The following is a 19,028-nucleotide window of genomic DNA, read 5'->3' as shown; positions in this document are numbered from 1 at the left end:
ACTAGATGAAGACAGGGAGGGGGTGTGGCTGGGGAGGGAACGCTGTGACCAATAGCACTGTGGAGGATAGAGTGGGCGGGGTTATGGACGGGAGGGAGGTTGTGGTGAGGGAAAGTGCTGGGACAGCTAGCTGTGGATTCCTAGGGATGTAGGGGAGGGCACGGAACACACTTGTGTGGTGTCTTATGCTAGTGTGATAGTATCCGAATCTGGGAAAGCTGGGTTGGTTTCAGAAAATAAACGCAACTGAGTGTAAATAAAACGGGGGAAGGTAGAAATAGATAAAAGCAGGTGGAGATGAGAGAAGAAACATGGAGGGGTGCAGTGTGATTACTGACAGGAGTGTACAGATGGGATGCTGGGAGTAAGGGGGATAACTGCTTATGTCCAGAGATACATTGGTTAGAGCTGGTATGCTTGTAATGTAATATACATAGGAAAAAGAATAATAACATGTTATGGGACTAGAAGAAAAAGTACAAGATGGAAATATATATGTGTAAAAGGCAAATAGAAAAGAACTACATAAATATATATAGTGTATATAATTGGCAGGAAAAAATGTATTGTTTTTACTTTGATATTAAAAAATATTCTCAGAAGCTTCATTGAGACCGACAGGTATCTTGGTGTCGAGTCTATAGATCCAGTAAGATTCTCTCTTCTGAGGAGGTCTAGATTACATGTGAGACTTGATCTATCGGGGTGATGATGAAGCCATTGTATTCACAGTGTGATATTGTGCAGCACGTTGCGAAACGTTGTGTTTTCAGAATCCTTTTAGAATAATAGAGCAGAGTTTATTAAGTCTTTCACGGACGTGCATAGTTGTGTGCCCTACATATTACCGGCCGCAGGGGCATTGGAGAACATACATAACGTAGGAGGAGCTACACACGTGGACAAAATTGTTGGTCCCCCTCGTTTAGCGAAAGAAAACCTCACAATGGTCATAGAAATAACTTAGAGGACCTTTCACCATTTTGCCCATAGGCAGTTCTATGTACTGCCGGAAAGCTGACAGTGCGCTGAGTTCAGTCAGAAACGCCCTTCTGACCATAGAAGAGCTACGGTACCGGCACCGTAAGCTCTTCACACCGGGCCCAGATCGGGAAATCCGACAGTGCGCTGAACTCAGCGCACTGTCAGCTTTCCGGCAGTATATAGAACTGCCTGTGGGCAAAATGGTGAAAGGTCCTCTTTAAATCTGACAAAAGTCATAATAAATAAAAATTCAGTGAAAATGAACAAACGAAAGTCAGACATTGCTTTTCACTTCAACAGAATTCCTTTAAAAATAAAACTCATGAAACAGGCCTGGACAGAAATGATTGTACCAATAACTTAATATTTTGTTGCACAACCTTTTGAGGCAATCACTGCAATCAAACAATTCCTGTAACTGTCAATGAGACTTCTGCACCTCTCAACAGGTATTTTGGCCCGCTCCTCATGAGCAAACTGCTCCAGTTGTCTCGGGTTTGAAGGCTGCCTTTTCCAGTAGTTCAGCTCCTTCCAAAGATGCTCAATAGGATTTAGGTCAGGGCTCATAGAAGGTCACTTCAGAATAATCCAATGTTTTCCTCTCAGCCATTCTTGGGTGTTATTAGCTGTGTGTTTTGGGTCATTATCCTGTTACAAGACCCATGACCTGCGACTGAGACCAAGCTTTCTGACACTGGGCAGCACATTTCTCTCTAGAAGTCTCTCTAGTATAATGTCCAAAGGGGACATTATTTTTCCACTTTTTGTGGTGTTGGCTGGTGTATTCTAAGAGACTGTTACAGTCAGCCTTTTTTAAAATAAATTTTTGTTGTGATCCGATTTTTCTTTGTTGTTAATATGACAGGAAGGGTCACACAGCTACATCTCTTTTCTATATTTTCAGTACATTTGGTGGAAATTGTGCTATTAGAGAGAGTGATCCCCCATTCCTATTCGTAACTGTTAATGTGGTTGGTGAAAGCTGTGAAGGAACCTATACAACCATCCCAAATGAAAACTAGATCATATACATAGCGCCTATAGAATTTGATGTTATCTTCCCATGGGTTATTAGAATAGATTAATTCATGTTCAAAATTCCCCATGTACAGATTGGTGAAACTTGGTTCAAATTTAATTCCCATCACGGTCCCCAATGTTTGGAGGTAAGTCTCAGAGTCAAATTGGAAAGCATTGTGTTTGAGGATAAAGTTTATGCTTTTGAGGATAAATTCTCATTATTTATGGGGGACTGATGGGTCAGTGGATAAGAAAAGAGATTTAGATGTGTGACCGTTCTGATGTGGGATATTGCTGTATAATGTAGCAACATCCAAAGTGGCGCATAGATAGGTGGATTCCTATAGGTAGGAGATTTTTTTTATGAGGCTTGCAGAGTTTCTGAGGTAGGAGTGGAGACTGATGACATATTTCTGTAGCAGGACATCAACATATTTGGATAAATTCAAAGTCAAAGAATTGATGCCGAATATTAAAGGTCTGCATGGAGGGTTGTCCATGTTTTTGTGAATTTTAAGTGATAGAAGAGTGCTCAACCTGGTCTGGTAGTAGGAACATCTTTTCTTTTTTTCTGGTTATACTTTGTTGAAATGCCCTGAGGATAAGATCTGAGTATAGCGGTATGTATTCCGGTGTGGTGTTTTTTTCAGAGGTACATAATATGTTAGATCAGATAGAATTCTAGCTGCCTCTGCTATGTAGGTGGTTCTATCCTGGATAACTATCCCAACTCCTTTGTCTGCTCCTCGGATAACAATGTTGGTGTTGTCCATGAGGAAATGTGAATTCCTTTCTTTTTTGGTGAGGTTGTCCTTAAAATGCACAGGTCTCTTGAAGTTCAATAACACCATGGAGCAAAATGTGTCTATATTACTGCCTTTATGATGGGTGGGATAAAAATGGGATTTTGGTTTAAGACCCGTACATATTGGGGGAGAAGAAGATATTGCATCCATACTGGGAGTAGAAGCAATCCGTCTGTTGGTTGGGGAAGTGTGAGGTGTGGAGTGGGAGTGGGTTTTACTGGTATACTCTGAGATGGCAAGATACCCCAGGCAAACACTGATGGTTGCCCCTGATATTACAACATGTACTTTCTCCATTTGTAGTGATTATTTCACTTTAGAGGCAAGTAAGATAAATTTGAATCAACTGACGGATGTTAGGAGTATTTAGGTTCATTACTTTCTATTTTTCTTACCTGGGGAGTTTTTGGCTGCGCAGTGTCTGGGGTGGCATCCTGGCGCTGCGGGGTTGTCCTGTCGTGGGTATTGGTGCACACCTTCTGACTTGCACGTGCGCACTGCTGGGAGGCAGCTTTATCTCCTGGTTGATTAGTCTGTCCTCCCATTTGCACCTGGGAGGAGTGGTCTCTACTCTGTATTTAAACCCATGCCTCCCATGGTTCTGTGCTGAGTGTCGCTTTTACAGAGCTAGGCCTTAGCAGGAGGAGTAGGTGGTGTTCTGGGATAGAGGAAGTTCCGTGGTTGGTTTTTGGGAGGTTTGGGTGAACGAGTTGGTTTGTGTGTTTTTTCCTTCTGTGTTCACCAATCCTCCCTCTGTGTATAATTGACTGTGTGAGTGAATTGCCTTATCCTTTGATTTCCTAGTGTATGGTTCCTTCCCATATTGGTTTGGGGATATCCTTTCCCACATGTTTCCTGTGTGCTGCTTGTGTTGTTAGTCAGCGCACACCCTTGTCAGTCCCTGTCAGTAGCAGCTTCACTTGTTCGTTAGGGGTGACCCCCTTTAGTCTCCAGTCCCTAGAGATCTTATAGGGCATTCCTTCTCCCACGTCCATCTAGGCCTACGGTATCAGTGAGAGAGGAGCTGTCGGGGTCAGGCTTAGCCTGAGAACAGCCGACCCACACCCGTGAGGCAGGGACCGGGTTAGCTAGTGGGAGTAGTGCAGGGCGAGATTTCCTACTGCTATTCCTTAGCCCCGTTGCAGCTACCTGGACTGACATAACAACGGATGGATTTTCCCACTATACACTAATTTAACTTATGGAATTTTTTTTGTCTCTTTCCTGATGAAATATTGGACTGTCCCACAGATGGGGCTGAACTGACCCCAATATTTCCAGCTTGAAATGTGATTTCTTAAGTAAAGCTTTCCTTCCTTGTCCTTTGAGACTGCAGCCTTCCAGATTCTTGAATGTTGTGCAGCAGGAAACGAGAGGACTATCTGAAGGAGATAGCATGAATGGTGCTTAGAGGGGAAGGCAGCTTCATTTGCACGTTTCCAGTACCATGACGTTTCCCCAAGGTAGTCCGAATGCAAATATGTGTAAACCATGTAGCGTCCTCTGCGTCCACTAGAGGGTGCTGAATACATAGAAATCCTATAGAGAGGATACTGCCCTACCGGAGCCTCCCTCCTTTCACACCAACACATATACACTGAGGGCCAGACCCGGCTCTGCCGCCTGCACATCAACCCGAGCTGTAGCAGGAGCTTGCACCATGGAGTGAGTACAAGAGAAATGGAAACGCTTTCCCCTGCCCACTGCCTAGAAATGCTTTCTGCATGTACTGCACATCTTGTATGCCTGTGTGCATCACCTACCACCCCTCCTGCACCTCTATCCTGATCTCCATACACACTCGCCCCACTCCCTATGTCACCGCTACATAGCGAGGCAGCCACTTCTAGGCTTGTCATAAGCATGCACTACCATGTTCTCTTGTATTTTCCTTGCACTTCTCTATAGTCCAACCTTATCCAGCTCACACCCACCTTCTTCCTTTAAATGCCCTAGCCTTCATTTCTAATGGAATATTGCTGCATGATCGCCAGCCCTTCTTATTTCTAGCAGGCTTCTCCCCATAACTACGCACCACCCCCACCTTCTCCTATCTCTGTAGTGTTTCTCCAATTCTTGATCCTCCTGGAATCACATCTAGTGCCTGCATCCCTGCTGCTGTTCAGCCACTCCTTCTTGTATATCAGTGCTCATGGCTCCCCTCTGACTGCCCTACATCCCTGGCTTGTTACATGTCTACAGTGCTATGCTTCGGCAGTGCTGAAATGCTGGTTCTGATTTGATATTTAGTCACTCTTTATGGGTAGTCTGGTGCTGTGCTAACCCCCTGCTGTTCCTGTCTGCCCTTCATAGAAACTGTTTCTCAGTCCAGGGAGTCTCCTTTTCGATCTAAGTTGTACATATTATGGCTTCCAGCTCTTTGATCCTTTCCTACCACCTGACTTATTAACACCTGTTGGCGCTGTTTTAGTCATGCCAATGCTGCATGATTGTGTGACCCCTAGAAAAATCCATGACCATTTGTCCTGCTCCAAAGGAGGGGCACTAATGCAGATTGTAGACATGAATGCAAGGTGCAATAGGAGGGCAATAGGCGGTAACGTTGTAAGAAGAGAGCAGGGTAGCACTAGGAAGATGAAAGAATGCAGAGGCTGTGGGGGAGAGGAGAAGGAGGGAGACATCATGGAGTGTAGACAGAATGAGCAGGAAAGGGAACAGGGAGTGAGTGGCCTCAGTACGGAACCAGAGACACATTCCAAAACAAGGTTCCAATTCCTAGTGCAGCCAACAATGCACTTCCTAGAAACCTTACTGAAATAACAGGAAAATTATGCAACCTGCAGAGAAGGAGAATAACATTAACTGGTGTGAAATAACACAGAAATGTATTAAGGGTAGTCATAAGCGCAGCAATACAGTAACACACAGGGAACTAATAACCAGCAAACACAATTATATAATAACACATTTTGTGATATAATAACAGCAATTTGATTAAAGTGTAAAACGTATAGCGGCACGCTGGGGCTGGCATTATGTTCAGACGACTTATTATTGAGCACCAGGATTCACTTTGTTATATGTTATGTATGAAAGAAAACATATTTTCCTAATTTGTATGTTCTCCAATCCATCAATGTGTTGCTGTCTGTAAAGAAGACATGTCAGCAAGTATGAAATGTTAAATGAAATACAGATGTAGCCAAATTTAAAATGACTTTAAGGCCCCACGCAGCGAATTGCTGCCGAAAAACGAGGCGAAAGGACCGCAGAGGAAACATATTGCATTTTTTCCGCAGCCTTTGCGGACTTTTGTATAATAGATTATACCTGTATTAAAACTGCCAGCGTTTCCATAGGTATAATTGGCATGCTGCGATTTACAAAAACGCTAAGTTTTTTGAAATCGCAGCATTTCTGTTGCAGATTTTTTTCTGCAATGTGTGGATGGGATTAGCAAGAATCACATCCATTTTGCAAGTACTGTAAGGGAGCCTGCACACAGAGTTACACTCCGCTTATTCTGAACGTAAAACTCGTTTCTATGGGTGCCGGCATACGCACGCTACCCATTGAAATCAATGGGAGGCTTTTTTCCCTATTGCTTTCAATATGATATGTGCGTATGCAGGCACCCATAGAAATCAATGAGATCTGGTTTTTACACGCTCATTCTGAACAAGTTTTACGTTCAGAATGAGCGGAGCGTAACTCCGTGTGCAGACTCCCTCATACTCAGGCTAAGGTCCCAGATTCCAGAAAAACTGCAGATTTTGATGCAGTTTTTTGAGCCAAAACGCTGCAAAATCTGCAACAAGAAAAGCAGCGTTTTTGTGATGTGGGGCTTTAGCCTTAAAGTGTTAAGTAAATAGTTACTAATCACTTAAAACAACTTTTTTAATATTGCTGAATGGTTTTTGTTACGGGTTGTCAGGGTGCAGCAAGACGGTTACATCCATACATCATTTTATTGCCACTATTTGGCTTTTTTTTTTTTTTTTTAATTAATTTTAAATCTGTTCACCCATTCAGAGCTATGTCCCCTGTATGTAAACTAGTTCTTTCTCTCCAAGTGATCAGTAACCTTTGGCTTTTTTCAGAGAAAATAAAAGATTATCACCCACTTGGAGAATACAAACTAATTTACATATTATAATTTATTGGGGTAATGAAATGATGTATGCCATTTAGTATTTTATATATGGTGACAAGTCCTCTTTTGGCTGCAACCCCACTTTGCAAAAACGCATCATTTTTGCCGCAGTGGAAATGCTACAGTACCTGCAAATTGGATGGGATTCTGGCTAAGCCCATCCACTTATTGCATTTTTGGAAATCACAGCATGTCAGTTATACCTGTGGAAATGCTGCCATTTTCCATATACATACAGTATAATAGAGACAGAAAGTCCACAGAGGAAAACTCTGCGAAAATGCAATGAAAAACACTGCATAGAAAACCACAATGCGTTTCCGTCACTTTTTTCTACAGTATTTTTTTCTTACGTTGAAAGTTTTTATTACATTCTCAGTAAGTTGACAAAAATTAAAACATTGTGAAAAAATAACATCATAAATGGGGAGAAGGGTGAGGGATGGGAGTGGAGACAGCTGCTAAGGGAAGGGGAGCAACAAATAAGGAAGGGGATAGGGAGGGGAGAGGGCTCTGTTGCCACAGAGCGGCAGTCGGAAACACAAGATATTAGAAATGAGGCAATTAACAGAAAGGAGGGCAATCCTCCAAGATAGCAAGATAACATAATCAAATGTAGGAGGGGGTGGGGGTATGGAAGGGAAGGTAGAGTTAAATCTGATGGAATATGATAGGTAGATTAAGAAAATGAGGTGAATTTAAGGAAGAGGGGAGGTAGGGAAGTAGGATTGGTTCGGTGGAAGAGTAATAGAAGATATTCCACAGGAGCCATACCTGTTGGTGGGTGCTATCGTCTGGCCTAGGTTCTGCGACCAGGTCCTCTATGCGTCGAATGTATAGAAATTCTTGAAGCCAAGCCATAATGGAAGGGGAAGATGTAGATTCTCACAACTTTGGGATTATGGACCTGGTCGCAACTAGCATGAACCAACGAGCTGCCGATATGCTTAATAAGTGTTTGAGGGAAAATAGAGAGGAGGAGGGGTCATGGTCCTCCCGTCAAAAAGACCACAAAAGGGGGCAGTTCCACCAAAGGTGTAGCATTGTGACCCGGTCAGTGCCACATCACCAGCAGCGATTTGAAGTTGAGGGGAAAATCTCATGGAGAACGTAAGGCACTCTATAACATTGGGATACGATTTTGTAGTTCGTTTTTGCAGTGTTTTTTGGCTCCATCTCACTAAGTGGGGAAGTGGTCTTAAAGTAAGTGAGAAGAGCGCTGGTTCGATAAATGGTCCACGTTCCCATGTTAAACCTTGTGACTGAGTAGCTCCAGTATTTGCTAGTTATCTGCTGTGCTCTCTGTATCAAATAAAAAAAAGTTCTATTGCCTCAGCTCATGCTGGTGGTTGGTAGAGTTATAAACCATGATCATGTTATCAGGGAGTGAAGACAGAATGAGCAGGAGAGGAATCAGGGAGTGAGTGGTCTGAGTATTTTCTCTTAGAACTTTACTATGGTCCTCTATATTTTTGGTTCTTTTCCACTAATGTCTGTGGAAGTTCTGGCTACTTAAAGAATCAAAATCATACTGTTTGTAGTTCTTACATCTTCGGTAATTTGTCTATCCTTGTTTATTGGACTTTTATTTATGTGATAGCATTATCCTTAACCACTTCAGTACCTGGCCAATTTGTGGTTCAGGACCAAGACACATTTTTTTTTTTTTTTTTGTATGTTCCGTTTTTAGGGCTATAACATTTTATCAATTGGATTATTCAACTAATTTCTGAGTCTTTTATAAGAAAAATATAAACAAAAGAGGAGGGAAAACAAGTCTGTTTTTAACTTTTAATGTTTTTTTTATTTAATAGTACAAAGTACTACTAAAAAAAGGTTACGGTAATTTATATTTTTTAGGGTATCATGAGGTTGGGGGCTAGAACCTGTAACAAGGGAGTGTTAGTGACATATTATTTTATTTTTTCATCATTTTATTTTAAAATATTTTTTTTTTACTTTTCTATTTTTTTTTTACTTTGTGCCCCCATAAGGTCATAATAGACATTTGGGGGCCTCTGACCACAATTTTTTTTAGGGGGAGCCTGATTTCCCCTGTAACTGGGGCTGGTACATTTAGCCACAGTTGCAGGAGGAATGCAGTCTCCTGCGCATAAGTATAGAGCTGATCTGGTTCTTGTAGGACCCAGCAACTCTAACAACCTCTGATTCCGGTGGATCATGTGACTGCTGGGTCAGAGGGGAGCCGCATCATGGCAGTGTCCATAGCTGTGTATACAGCACTCATTGAATGCTGTGTACACAGCAAATTGGGAAGTCAGGGACAGTACTAAACCTTCTCTGCCGCTCCTATGGGAATGACTCCCCGTTTCAGCATCTGCACGATTTCATGCAGCTGCTGATAACTGCTTGGAGGTACCGGGATGTTCTTGAAGAACAAGAAAACCACTATCTGGACATATACTCAATGGGCAGTCCGGAAGTGGTTAAAGGAATTTTTCAAGATTTTTTAAAATTTTTTTTTTCAGCAGATAGACAAGTATGCGCTGAAATGAATTTCTATTTGAGACCACATGCAAATATTTTAACTTTTTGCAGAATTGTGTGAACAATCAATGTTCTGTTACAACCATTTTCTTACCGCTTATGATCATGTGCTGTTCCTTGTGCAAATGACTTCAGTTATTAGCCAAACCCACTGTGATGTTATTAATGATTGTGTATATAGAAAGTAGCACATAGGGAGAGAGTATTGCACATTATCAGAAGGTGTATTGTGTTGGAAAAGAGGATGTGAGGAGGGTGTACTGGGCTTGGATAATAAACTGCTTGGAGGTTCAGTGGGTGGATGCAGGGAAGCGCTGCCTGGAAAAGAACTGAAACTCCCATGATCAAGAAATATAAACCAAGTACTGCATGAGCCTGAAAATATGATGAATGGTAAACAAGGTCCAAACACATATAAAGGTTAAGTTTGGTCATTCATATAACAAACATTTTCTGCCTTTAATAACAATTTCTTTGTCCTGTAAAAAATCCAGAAATTCCTATTATCTTGCACTTACTTATATTGCACAACTTTAGGTAATCCTAAAGTGCACCACCAATTGCTCCTGTCTGTATCTCCCAATAAAAGTTGAAATCAGGTTTGGATACCGATAGAGTTGATAATGCAAAGTCTCTCTCCTGTAAAAACTTTGCAGGAGTGACTTTGGTTCTCATACAGTTATCCTGGCAACAGTATTTTATGTCTGCTTTTCCCAGATATAATTTTTTTTCAGAATACTCAGTTAGGGAGAAATAAGAGACAGTTAATAAACTACTCTGATTACAACAGCAAACCTTATTCACATGTCCGTTTTTCATGTTCGTATGCTTGTCATTGTTTTCTACTGACAGCACACAATCATGTTGGTCTTCTGGATGTGTTGTGCACAAATGGATCAATCATTTAAAAACAAAATGCTATGCTTTGTATTGAATTTGATCAGTGGTAAAAGGACAAAACACAGATCCCTATTCTGTCCATTTTTAATGACCATTAGATTTTAATGGGTGATCATAATCCATAAAATTGGCCAAACTAGAGTATGTCTTCCTATTTCATTAACATAACATCCTCATGGTCCAGAAATTAATTTCATTGAGTCAATCCATAAAAAATATGTACAGAACACTTACATGAAAAACAGACGTGTGAATAAGACATGAGAACATGAGAAAGTTGTATAGTTGTGTAGTGTGTGTGGTGTGGTTTACTATTGAATAACTTGCTGATAAATTTATTGTGAAGTAATGTGCTCCTCTCTATTTCACTGATAAACAAAGGGTCAGAAATCACAATGCAGGTCTGTGGGAGTTAAATCATGGCTGTTATAGATTTGCTTTGTGACTTCCTGTTCATACAGGAAACACCATGGCCTAGATTTACTAATATTGTCTAAAAGCATTGGAAACTCAGACTAGACAATCTTAATAGCATGGTATTTATCAAAGTATCTGATGCTGTTAAATCTAATCTGGTGGATTCTATACTGTCTAATCTAAGTTTAAGCCTCCTATTAGTTGGCTTAAAAGTTCTTGGTGTATTTGCGGTGTATTTTTGTCACACAGAGGCACAATTTAGACTATGCCTCTTTCCTTCAAATATATACCTATTTCCCATCAGGCCATGCCCATTTTCAGTAAAGTCGGAAAGGTGTCTAAAACACTTAATAAATGTGGCACACAGCTTTTTAGCGCAAAATATGCCATATATGTCAAAATAAATCACCTCCTGTGTGCTTCAGAGGAGCAGAGAGGAGATCAGACCCCCAGAGGGGAGCACAAAACTCCCACCAAAGCTGTTAGTAAGTTATTCTGTAAAATTACACTAGGTACAATCTCATTTAAAAACTTTTCACTGGGGTGCTTCTTAATTTTGGGTTGCCATCCTTAAAGCTCTCTGCCCTTTACCAGTACATTTTCTATACCTTTTAGGTACCAAGTCGGAATAACCTTAAGAAAGGCTATTCGTCTCCAACCTTTACCTTGCACCAATACTGTGCAAGCGGCCATTTTCTCGTTGCCTGTGGGCATGCACAGTCTGCTCTGCCCAAGGCCTAGAAGTTACAAGCCACCACTGGAAGAAGAGGCTGAAGAGGACACTCCTGACGAAGATGGAGGCGGTGCTGGAGAGAGTTCTCTGGCAGCATTGGGGACGCCCCCAGTGCTGCGAGAGAGCTAATTTGCATACCGACAAGCGGGATTGTAGACGAACGGCGGCACGGAGAAGACAACGAAAGGTAGGAAACGAATAGCCTTTCTTAAGGCTATTCCGACGTGGTACCTAGAAAAAATAGTGTGTGAATGATAGGCTCCCTTTAATACATTTGTAGTTAGGTATTTCCATCTCTATGGTCAATGATGAAATTTTCATACTAGTATGCTGCCAAAAAAGGAGTGCTTACTAATACAATCGTGGGAGCTGTCCTGTTACCATAGCAGCTGGGAGCCTTCTGAAGGCCATAGTAAAATAATTACTGAAGTCTGCCTGCAGCATCTGAACCGCATATTCAAGTCCCCTAGAGAAGATTTTAAAAAACTTTGTTAATGGGGCTCTATCATTGGGCAAAGTCATTTTTAGATAAGCACATCCTTGCATAGTCTTTAGAAAGGCTATTTCACAGGTACCTTTTGTATGTAAATCCCCTAAGTACTCTTTGAATAAGTCAGTTTTTATCCATATGCTAATTAGCCTTCTTCGTGCACCAGAAGTCTCACCGTGCACTCCTCTCTGCTATTCTCTATGTGTATGCACAGCAGAGGCCACTGTGCTGATGACTCTTCTCCCTGCTAGCATACACAGAGAATAGCAGACACAGTCAATTCCGGTGCACAGAAAAAGCTCATTAGCATATGAATAAAAATGGACTTATTCAAACACTACTGAGGAAATTTACATATAAAAGGTACCTGTGAAATAGCCTTTCTGAAGGCTATGCAAGAATGTGCTTCTCTAAAAATGACTTTTCCCAATGATAGAGCGCCTTTAAAACTGTAAAAAAATAAATAAAGTTTCAGTCACCCCCTTTCCCTGGATCACATATAATATAAATATAAATAAATAAAGGTAGTCAATAACACATTATAAAAAACATTTCTCCCATACAGTAAATGCTGTAAAAGGAAGAAAAAAAATCTAAATAGCTTAATTTTTTATTATTTTGCTGCTTTGTCTCCCTAAAACAATCTAATAAAAAGTGATCAAAACACCATACATTTCCCAACATGGTAGCAATGAAAACTATATATATCTCTCTATATTATAAAAATGAATTCCTGTCTGTCTGTCTGTTCTTTATGCGTGACTAAACGACTGGACCGATCTTCATCAAATTTGGCACACAGATACTTCAGGTGTCGGGGAAGGTTTAAGATGAGAACCCAACTCACTCGGAAGTACTGTTCCGGAGATACAGCTTTCCCAAAACCCTGACCCCCTGTTAGCCAAAACAAACCTGCAAGTCTTTCACTCATATTCCAACTGCAATACACACGGTCACTCCACGTATACAATCCAACACAAAGATACACGCATCAGAGGATTAGATACACAGGTCAGCACACAGTATCACATGTCAGAAGATTAGATACATGCATCTGCACACAGTTCCACAAGCCGAAAGATTAGATATGCACGTCTGCACACAGTTCCACAAGCCGAAGGATTAGATACGCGTGTCTGCACACACTTCCACACGCCAGAGGATTAGATACAAACGTCTACACACAGTACCACATGCCAAAGTATTAGATACGCACGTCTGCACAAAGTACCACACGTGAGAGGATTAAATACACAAGTCAGCACACATTATCACACCAGAAGTTTAGATACATCCGTTTTCACACAGTAACACACGCTGGCCGGAGGATTAGATATGTACGTCTGCACACAGTACCAAACACTGGAGGATTAGATACGCACGTCTTCACACAATACCACACGCCATAGGATTAGATACACACCACTACACACAATACCATATGCAGGAGGATTAGATATGCACATCTGCACACAGTTCCACACGCCATAGGATTAGATATGCGCCACTGCACACAATACCACACACCGGTGGATTGGATACACACCATAGCACACAGTTACACACGCCGCAGGATTAGATACGCGCATCTACACACAATTCCACATGCCAGAGGATTAGATATGTGAATCTGCACACAGTTCCACACACCAGAGGATTAGATATGCACCTCAACACATAGTACCACACGCCAGACGATTAGATACACTCGTCTTCACACAGTTTTACACGCCGGAGGATTAGATACGTGCATCTATACACAGTTCCACATGTCGGAGGATTAGATACGTATGTCTTTACACAATACCACACGATGGAGGATTAGATACGCGCCACTGCACACAATACCACACGCCAAAGGATTAGATACACACTACTGCACACAATACCACACGGGGAGAGTTAGATACACGTGTCTGCACAAAGTACCACACGCCAAAGGATTAGATATGTGTGTCTGCACACAGCACCACACACAGGAGGATTAGATACGTGCATCTGCACACAGTACCACATGCTGGAGGATTAGATACACAAGTCAGCACACAGTATCACACACTAGAGGATTACATACGTGCGTCTGCACACAGTACCAAGTGCGAGAGGATTAGATACATGCATCTTCACACAATTCCACACGCCAGAGGATTAGTTACGCACCACTGCACACAAAACCACACGCCGGAGAATTAGATACACGACTCTGCACAGAGTACCACATGGGCGCTGTGGATGACACTGTTACACAAAGTCACATATACAAAGCTTTACTCCAGCTCTCCATAACAACCAAATCGCAGGTTTTTCACTGATATCCGAAATGAGATGCTTATGGACACACACACAAATGATATACAAAATACACTTGTGCAAAACTTGACAATTCTTATGGGGCCACTACACAAACAAAAAATGAAATATATCCGTGCGAAGCGGGGTCCTCCTGCTAATATATATATATATATATATATATATATATTACTAATATACACTCACCGGCCACTTTATTAGGTACACCTGTCCAACTGCTCGTTAACACTTAATTTCTAATCAGCCAATCACATGGCGGTAACTCAGTGCATTTAGGCATGTAGACATGGTCAAGACAATCTCCTGCAGTTCAAACCGAGCATCAGTATGGGGAAGAAAGGTGATTTGAGTGCCTTTGAACGTGGCATGGTTGTTGGTGCCAGAAGGGCTGGTCTGAGTATTTCAGAAACTGCTGATCTACTGGGATTTTCACGCACAACCATCTCTAGGGTTTACAGAGAATGGTCCGAAAAAGAAAAAACATCCAGTGAGCGGCAGTTCTGTGGGCGGAAATGCGTTGTTGATGCCAGAGGTCAGAGGAGAATGGCCAGACTGGTTCGAGCTGATAGAAAGGCAACAGTGACTCAAATAGCCACCCGTTACAACCAAGGTAGCCAGAAGAGCATCTCTGAACACACAGTACGTCGAACTTTGAGGCAGATGGGCTACAGCAGCAGAAGACCACAACGGGTGCCACTCCTTTCAGCTAAGAACAGGAAACTGAGGCTACAATTTGCACAAGCTCATCGAAATTGGACAATTGAAGATTGGAAAAATGTTGCCTGGTCTGATGAGTCTCGATTTCTGCTGCGACATTCGGATGGTAGGGTCAGAATTTGGCGTCAACAACATGAAAGCATGGATCCATCCTGCCTTGTATCAACGGTTCAGGCTGGTGGTGGTGGTGTCATGGTGTGGGGAATATTTTCTTGGCACTCTTTGGGCCCCTTGGTACCAATTGAGCATCGTTGCAACGCCAAAGCCTACCTGAGTATTGTTGCTGACCATGTCCATCCCTTTATGACCACAATGTACCCAACATCTGATGGCTACTTTCAGCAGGATAATGCGCCATGTCATAAAGCTGGAATCATCTGAGACTGGTTTCTTGAACATGACAATGAGTTCACTGTACTCCAATGGCCTCCACAGTCACCAGATCTCAATCCAATAGAGCATCTTTGGGATGTGGTGGAACGGGAGATTCGCATCATGGATGTACAGCCGACAAATCTGCGGCAACTGTGTGATGCCATCATGTCAATATGGACCAAAATCTCTGAGGAATGCTTCCAGCACCTTGTTGAATCTATGCCACGAAGAATTGAGGCAGTTCTGAAGGCAAAAGGGGGTCCAAGGGGGTAAAGTGGCCGGTGAGTATATATATATATATATATATATATATATATATTGTCAGGGTCTGGGGTTGCTAGGTGGGGTGGTATAGACACAAAAGTCCAGTTTCTTTTAGTCCAAGACAAAGGTAGAGTTTATTTTCACTCAACAAGGTAGTGCAGCAACAAAAGGAAACAATACAAATATAAATACCTGCCCGGCTAGGCTCTAATTGAACATAGAATAGGTTAACTCACCTATAATAGCAGAAATCAAAAGCCAGTTGAATAATTCAGGACACAGCTCCAAAAACCGATCTCTCGCCAAGCTCTGCCAAAGTGTTGATGCTGGAGCAACTTCTTAAGCCTCCTTGACGAGGAGACTCTCTGAGTCGCTGCCGGAACCTCCCCAAAGTAGGGACTGAAGGGGGGTGGAATGACAGGTCCTGAGCATTTACCAAAATGCTCAGCAGATGAAAGTTGTCTGCTGAGAACAAACATTCCTGGAGTTTTCTCATCTCACCCACCTTAGTAGCCTGGGTGAGATGTACACCCCCTCCATTACCTGACCAGCCATCAGCTTACCACATATAAATAAATAAATATATATATATATATATATTCTGTAAAAAAGACACCTTACACAGCTCTATACAACTGAAATATAAAAGTTACAGGTGTCAGAATAAGGTGATTCAGTTTTTTTTTCTTCAAACTTTTGAATTTTTGTAAAGTTATTAAAACTAACTAAGGGCCCCTTCACACGGCGGATACGCTCACTGCTTTGGAGCGTGTAAACGTTCCGTAGCAGCGGCGTCTAAAAGCAGATCGCATTGCTTTCTATGGGAGCCGGCAGACGCGCGCTCGCCATAGAAATGAATGGGCTTCTTTTTCCATTCATTTCTATGGGGAGCGCACGTATGCCGGCTCCCATAGAAAACAATGGGAACTGCTTCAGACGCCGCTGCTACGGAACGTTTACACGCTCCAAAGCAGTGAGCGTATCCGCCGTGTGAAGGGGCCCTAAGTTTGGTATCACTGCAATTGTACTGCCCCAGAGAATAATGCTAACTTAGCATTTTTACCGCACATTGGAATGTAAGAAAATGGTGGAATTTCCTTTTTTTAAATAAATAAATAAATAAAAAAAAATCCACCTCATTCTGATTTTTTTTCTTGCTTCCCAGTACATTGTACAGAATAATAAATGGTAATATTTTGAATTACAATTCGTCACAAGAAACTAAAGCCCTCATATGACTTCGTAAACAGAAATATTAGAAAGTTGTGGCTTTTGAAATACAAAGAGTAAAAAACAAAAATGAAAAATGTCTGCATCACATAAGGGTTAAGAGGTCACATTTACTTAAATCAAAAGCTATTTCAATCAAAAACATCCAATACTCCAAAGGTTCTCAATTGAGTTGAGGTCAAGGTAGGATGGTGGCCATACCTTAAGTTTCTTTCCTTTTATGCCGATAGCAGCCAATGACTCAGACGTATTCTTTGCTACATGAGATGGTGAATTATCATACATGAAGATGATTTTGCTCGGTTCTTCTTTTTGTACCATGGACAAAAATGGTCAGTCAGAAACTTTATATATTTTGCAGAGGTCATTTCCACATCTTCAGGGACCCTAAAGGGGCCTAACCAGCTCTCTCCACATGATTCCATACAATTCCATTTATAAGTTTGATTGAAAAACAAAAATTTTTTAATCTTTATGACTCTTAAATCTGATTTTCATAATAATTTGAAATGTCATGTATATATACATACATAGCCTATATACAGAGGCGTAGCTAGACACCAATATAGGGGTATGAGGTATTCCCATCTCAAGGATCCTATCTTTACTGCTAGTTTATGTGAATTCAAGGGTTTTCCTAAATATATTTCTTTAGCAATATTATTTCAATAGCTTGCTATGTTAGATTATTCCCCCCATTCTTTACACAGCGTTTCCTTGGTCCCTGCCCTGCTCTCTGGAGGAGCTGAGTTCTCTGCTATTATTTACAGCCCTGCCAGCTAGACAATCAGTTAAGCTAATTACAGTTTGCTGATAAAAACTGGACATAGTCTGTTATTTCTCTATGTAAACACAGTAGTGCTTCTCAACCTTTGAGGTTGTCCTCATTGGTGAGGCATGGCTCACTGGCTGGTGAGGTTCAGGTTCCAGTGTTAGGTTCAACACAAAGCAGGGACTGTAAAGCAAAACCTTCACTGATAATGCCAGACTTGCATCAACTGAAGTCTCTTTAAGTAAAAAGGCTGAAGGATCGTTGATGCCATTAGAGTTCAGAGAATCTTCACGAAAGGTGCAGTGGAGCCTGAGTCTTTTGTACTGGACCGTGGTATTTGTTGCTGCTAGGGGGAGATACAGTGGGTATGGAAAGTATTCTGACCCCTTTAAATTTTTCACTCCTTGTTTCATTGCAGCCATTTGCTAAAAGCAAAAACGTTCATTTTATTTCTCATCAATGTACACTCAGCACCCCATCTTGACAAAAACAGAACTGTAGATATTTTTTTGCAAATGTATTTAAAAAGAAAAACTGAAATATCACATGGCCATAAGTATTCAGACCTTTTGCTTAGTATTGAGTCTTTGCACCCTTTTGAGATAGTACAGCCGTGAGTCTTCTTTGGAATGATGCAACAAGTTTTTCATATCTTTCACATCTGGATTAGGGGATTCTCTGCCATTCTTCTTTGCAGATCCTCTCCAGTTCCGTCAGATTGGATGGTGAACATTGGTGGACAGCCATATTCAGGTCTCACCAGAGATGCTCAATTGGGTTTAGGTCAGGGCTCTGGCTGGGCCAGTCAAGAATGGTCAGAGTTGTTCCAAAGCCACTCCTCTGTTATTTTAGCTGTGTCCTTAGGGTTATTGTTTTGTTGGAAGGCGAACCAGAGAATCTTATTTCTCATAGTCTGGGAGTCCTTCATGTGTTTTTTTTTGGCAAACTCTATGCGGGCTTTCATATGTCTTGCACTGAGGAGAGGCTTCCTTTGGGCCACTCTGCCATAAAGACCCGACTGGTGGAGGGCAGCAGTGATAGTTAACTTTGTGGAACTTTCTGACATCTCCCTACTGCATCTCTGGAGCTCCACCACAGTGATCTTTGGGTTTTTCTTTCCCTCTCTCACGAAGGCTCTTAGCCCACGATTGCTCAGTTTGGTAGGACGGCCAGGTCTAGGAAGAGTTCTGGTCATCCCAAACTTCCATTTAAGGATTATAGAGGTCATTGTGCTCTTAGGAAACTTGAGTGCTGCAGAAATTCTTTTGTAACCTTGGCCAGATCTGTGCCTTGCCACAATGCTGTCTCTGAGCTCCTTGGGCAGTTCCTTTGACCTCATGATTCTCATTTGCTCTGCCATGCACTGTGAGCTGTGGGGTCTTATATAG

General features: G+C 41.8%; 1 protein-coding gene across 2 annotated transcripts in view; it reads left to right on the top strand.

Moving 5' to 3' along the window:
- Positions 1-4,383: 4,383 nt before the first annotated feature.
- The window catches only part of PALM (paralemmin), a 120,744-nt gene continuing 106,099 nt past the window's right edge, over positions 4,384-19,028 (top strand). The window contains exon 1 of one of the 2 annotated variants that reach the window (XM_075283654.1): positions 4,384-4,475. In XM_075283654.1, coding sequence (XP_075139755.1) covers positions 4,471-4,475 — 5 coding nt within the window. In that variant the 5' untranslated portion in view covers positions 4,384-4,470. The remainder of the gene's footprint in view (positions 4,476-19,028) is intronic. The other variant, XM_075283653.1, reaches the window with a different exon arrangement.

This window comes from Leptodactylus fuscus, chromosome 1 (assembly GCF_031893055.1).
Source record: "Leptodactylus fuscus isolate aLepFus1 chromosome 1, aLepFus1.hap2, whole genome shotgun sequence".
NCBI classification, from domain to species: domain Eukaryota; kingdom Metazoa; phylum Chordata; class Amphibia; order Anura; family Leptodactylidae; genus Leptodactylus; species Leptodactylus fuscus.
The sequence above is the reverse complement of the archived record's forward strand: the minus strand, read 5'-3'. Positions and strand labels throughout refer to the sequence as shown.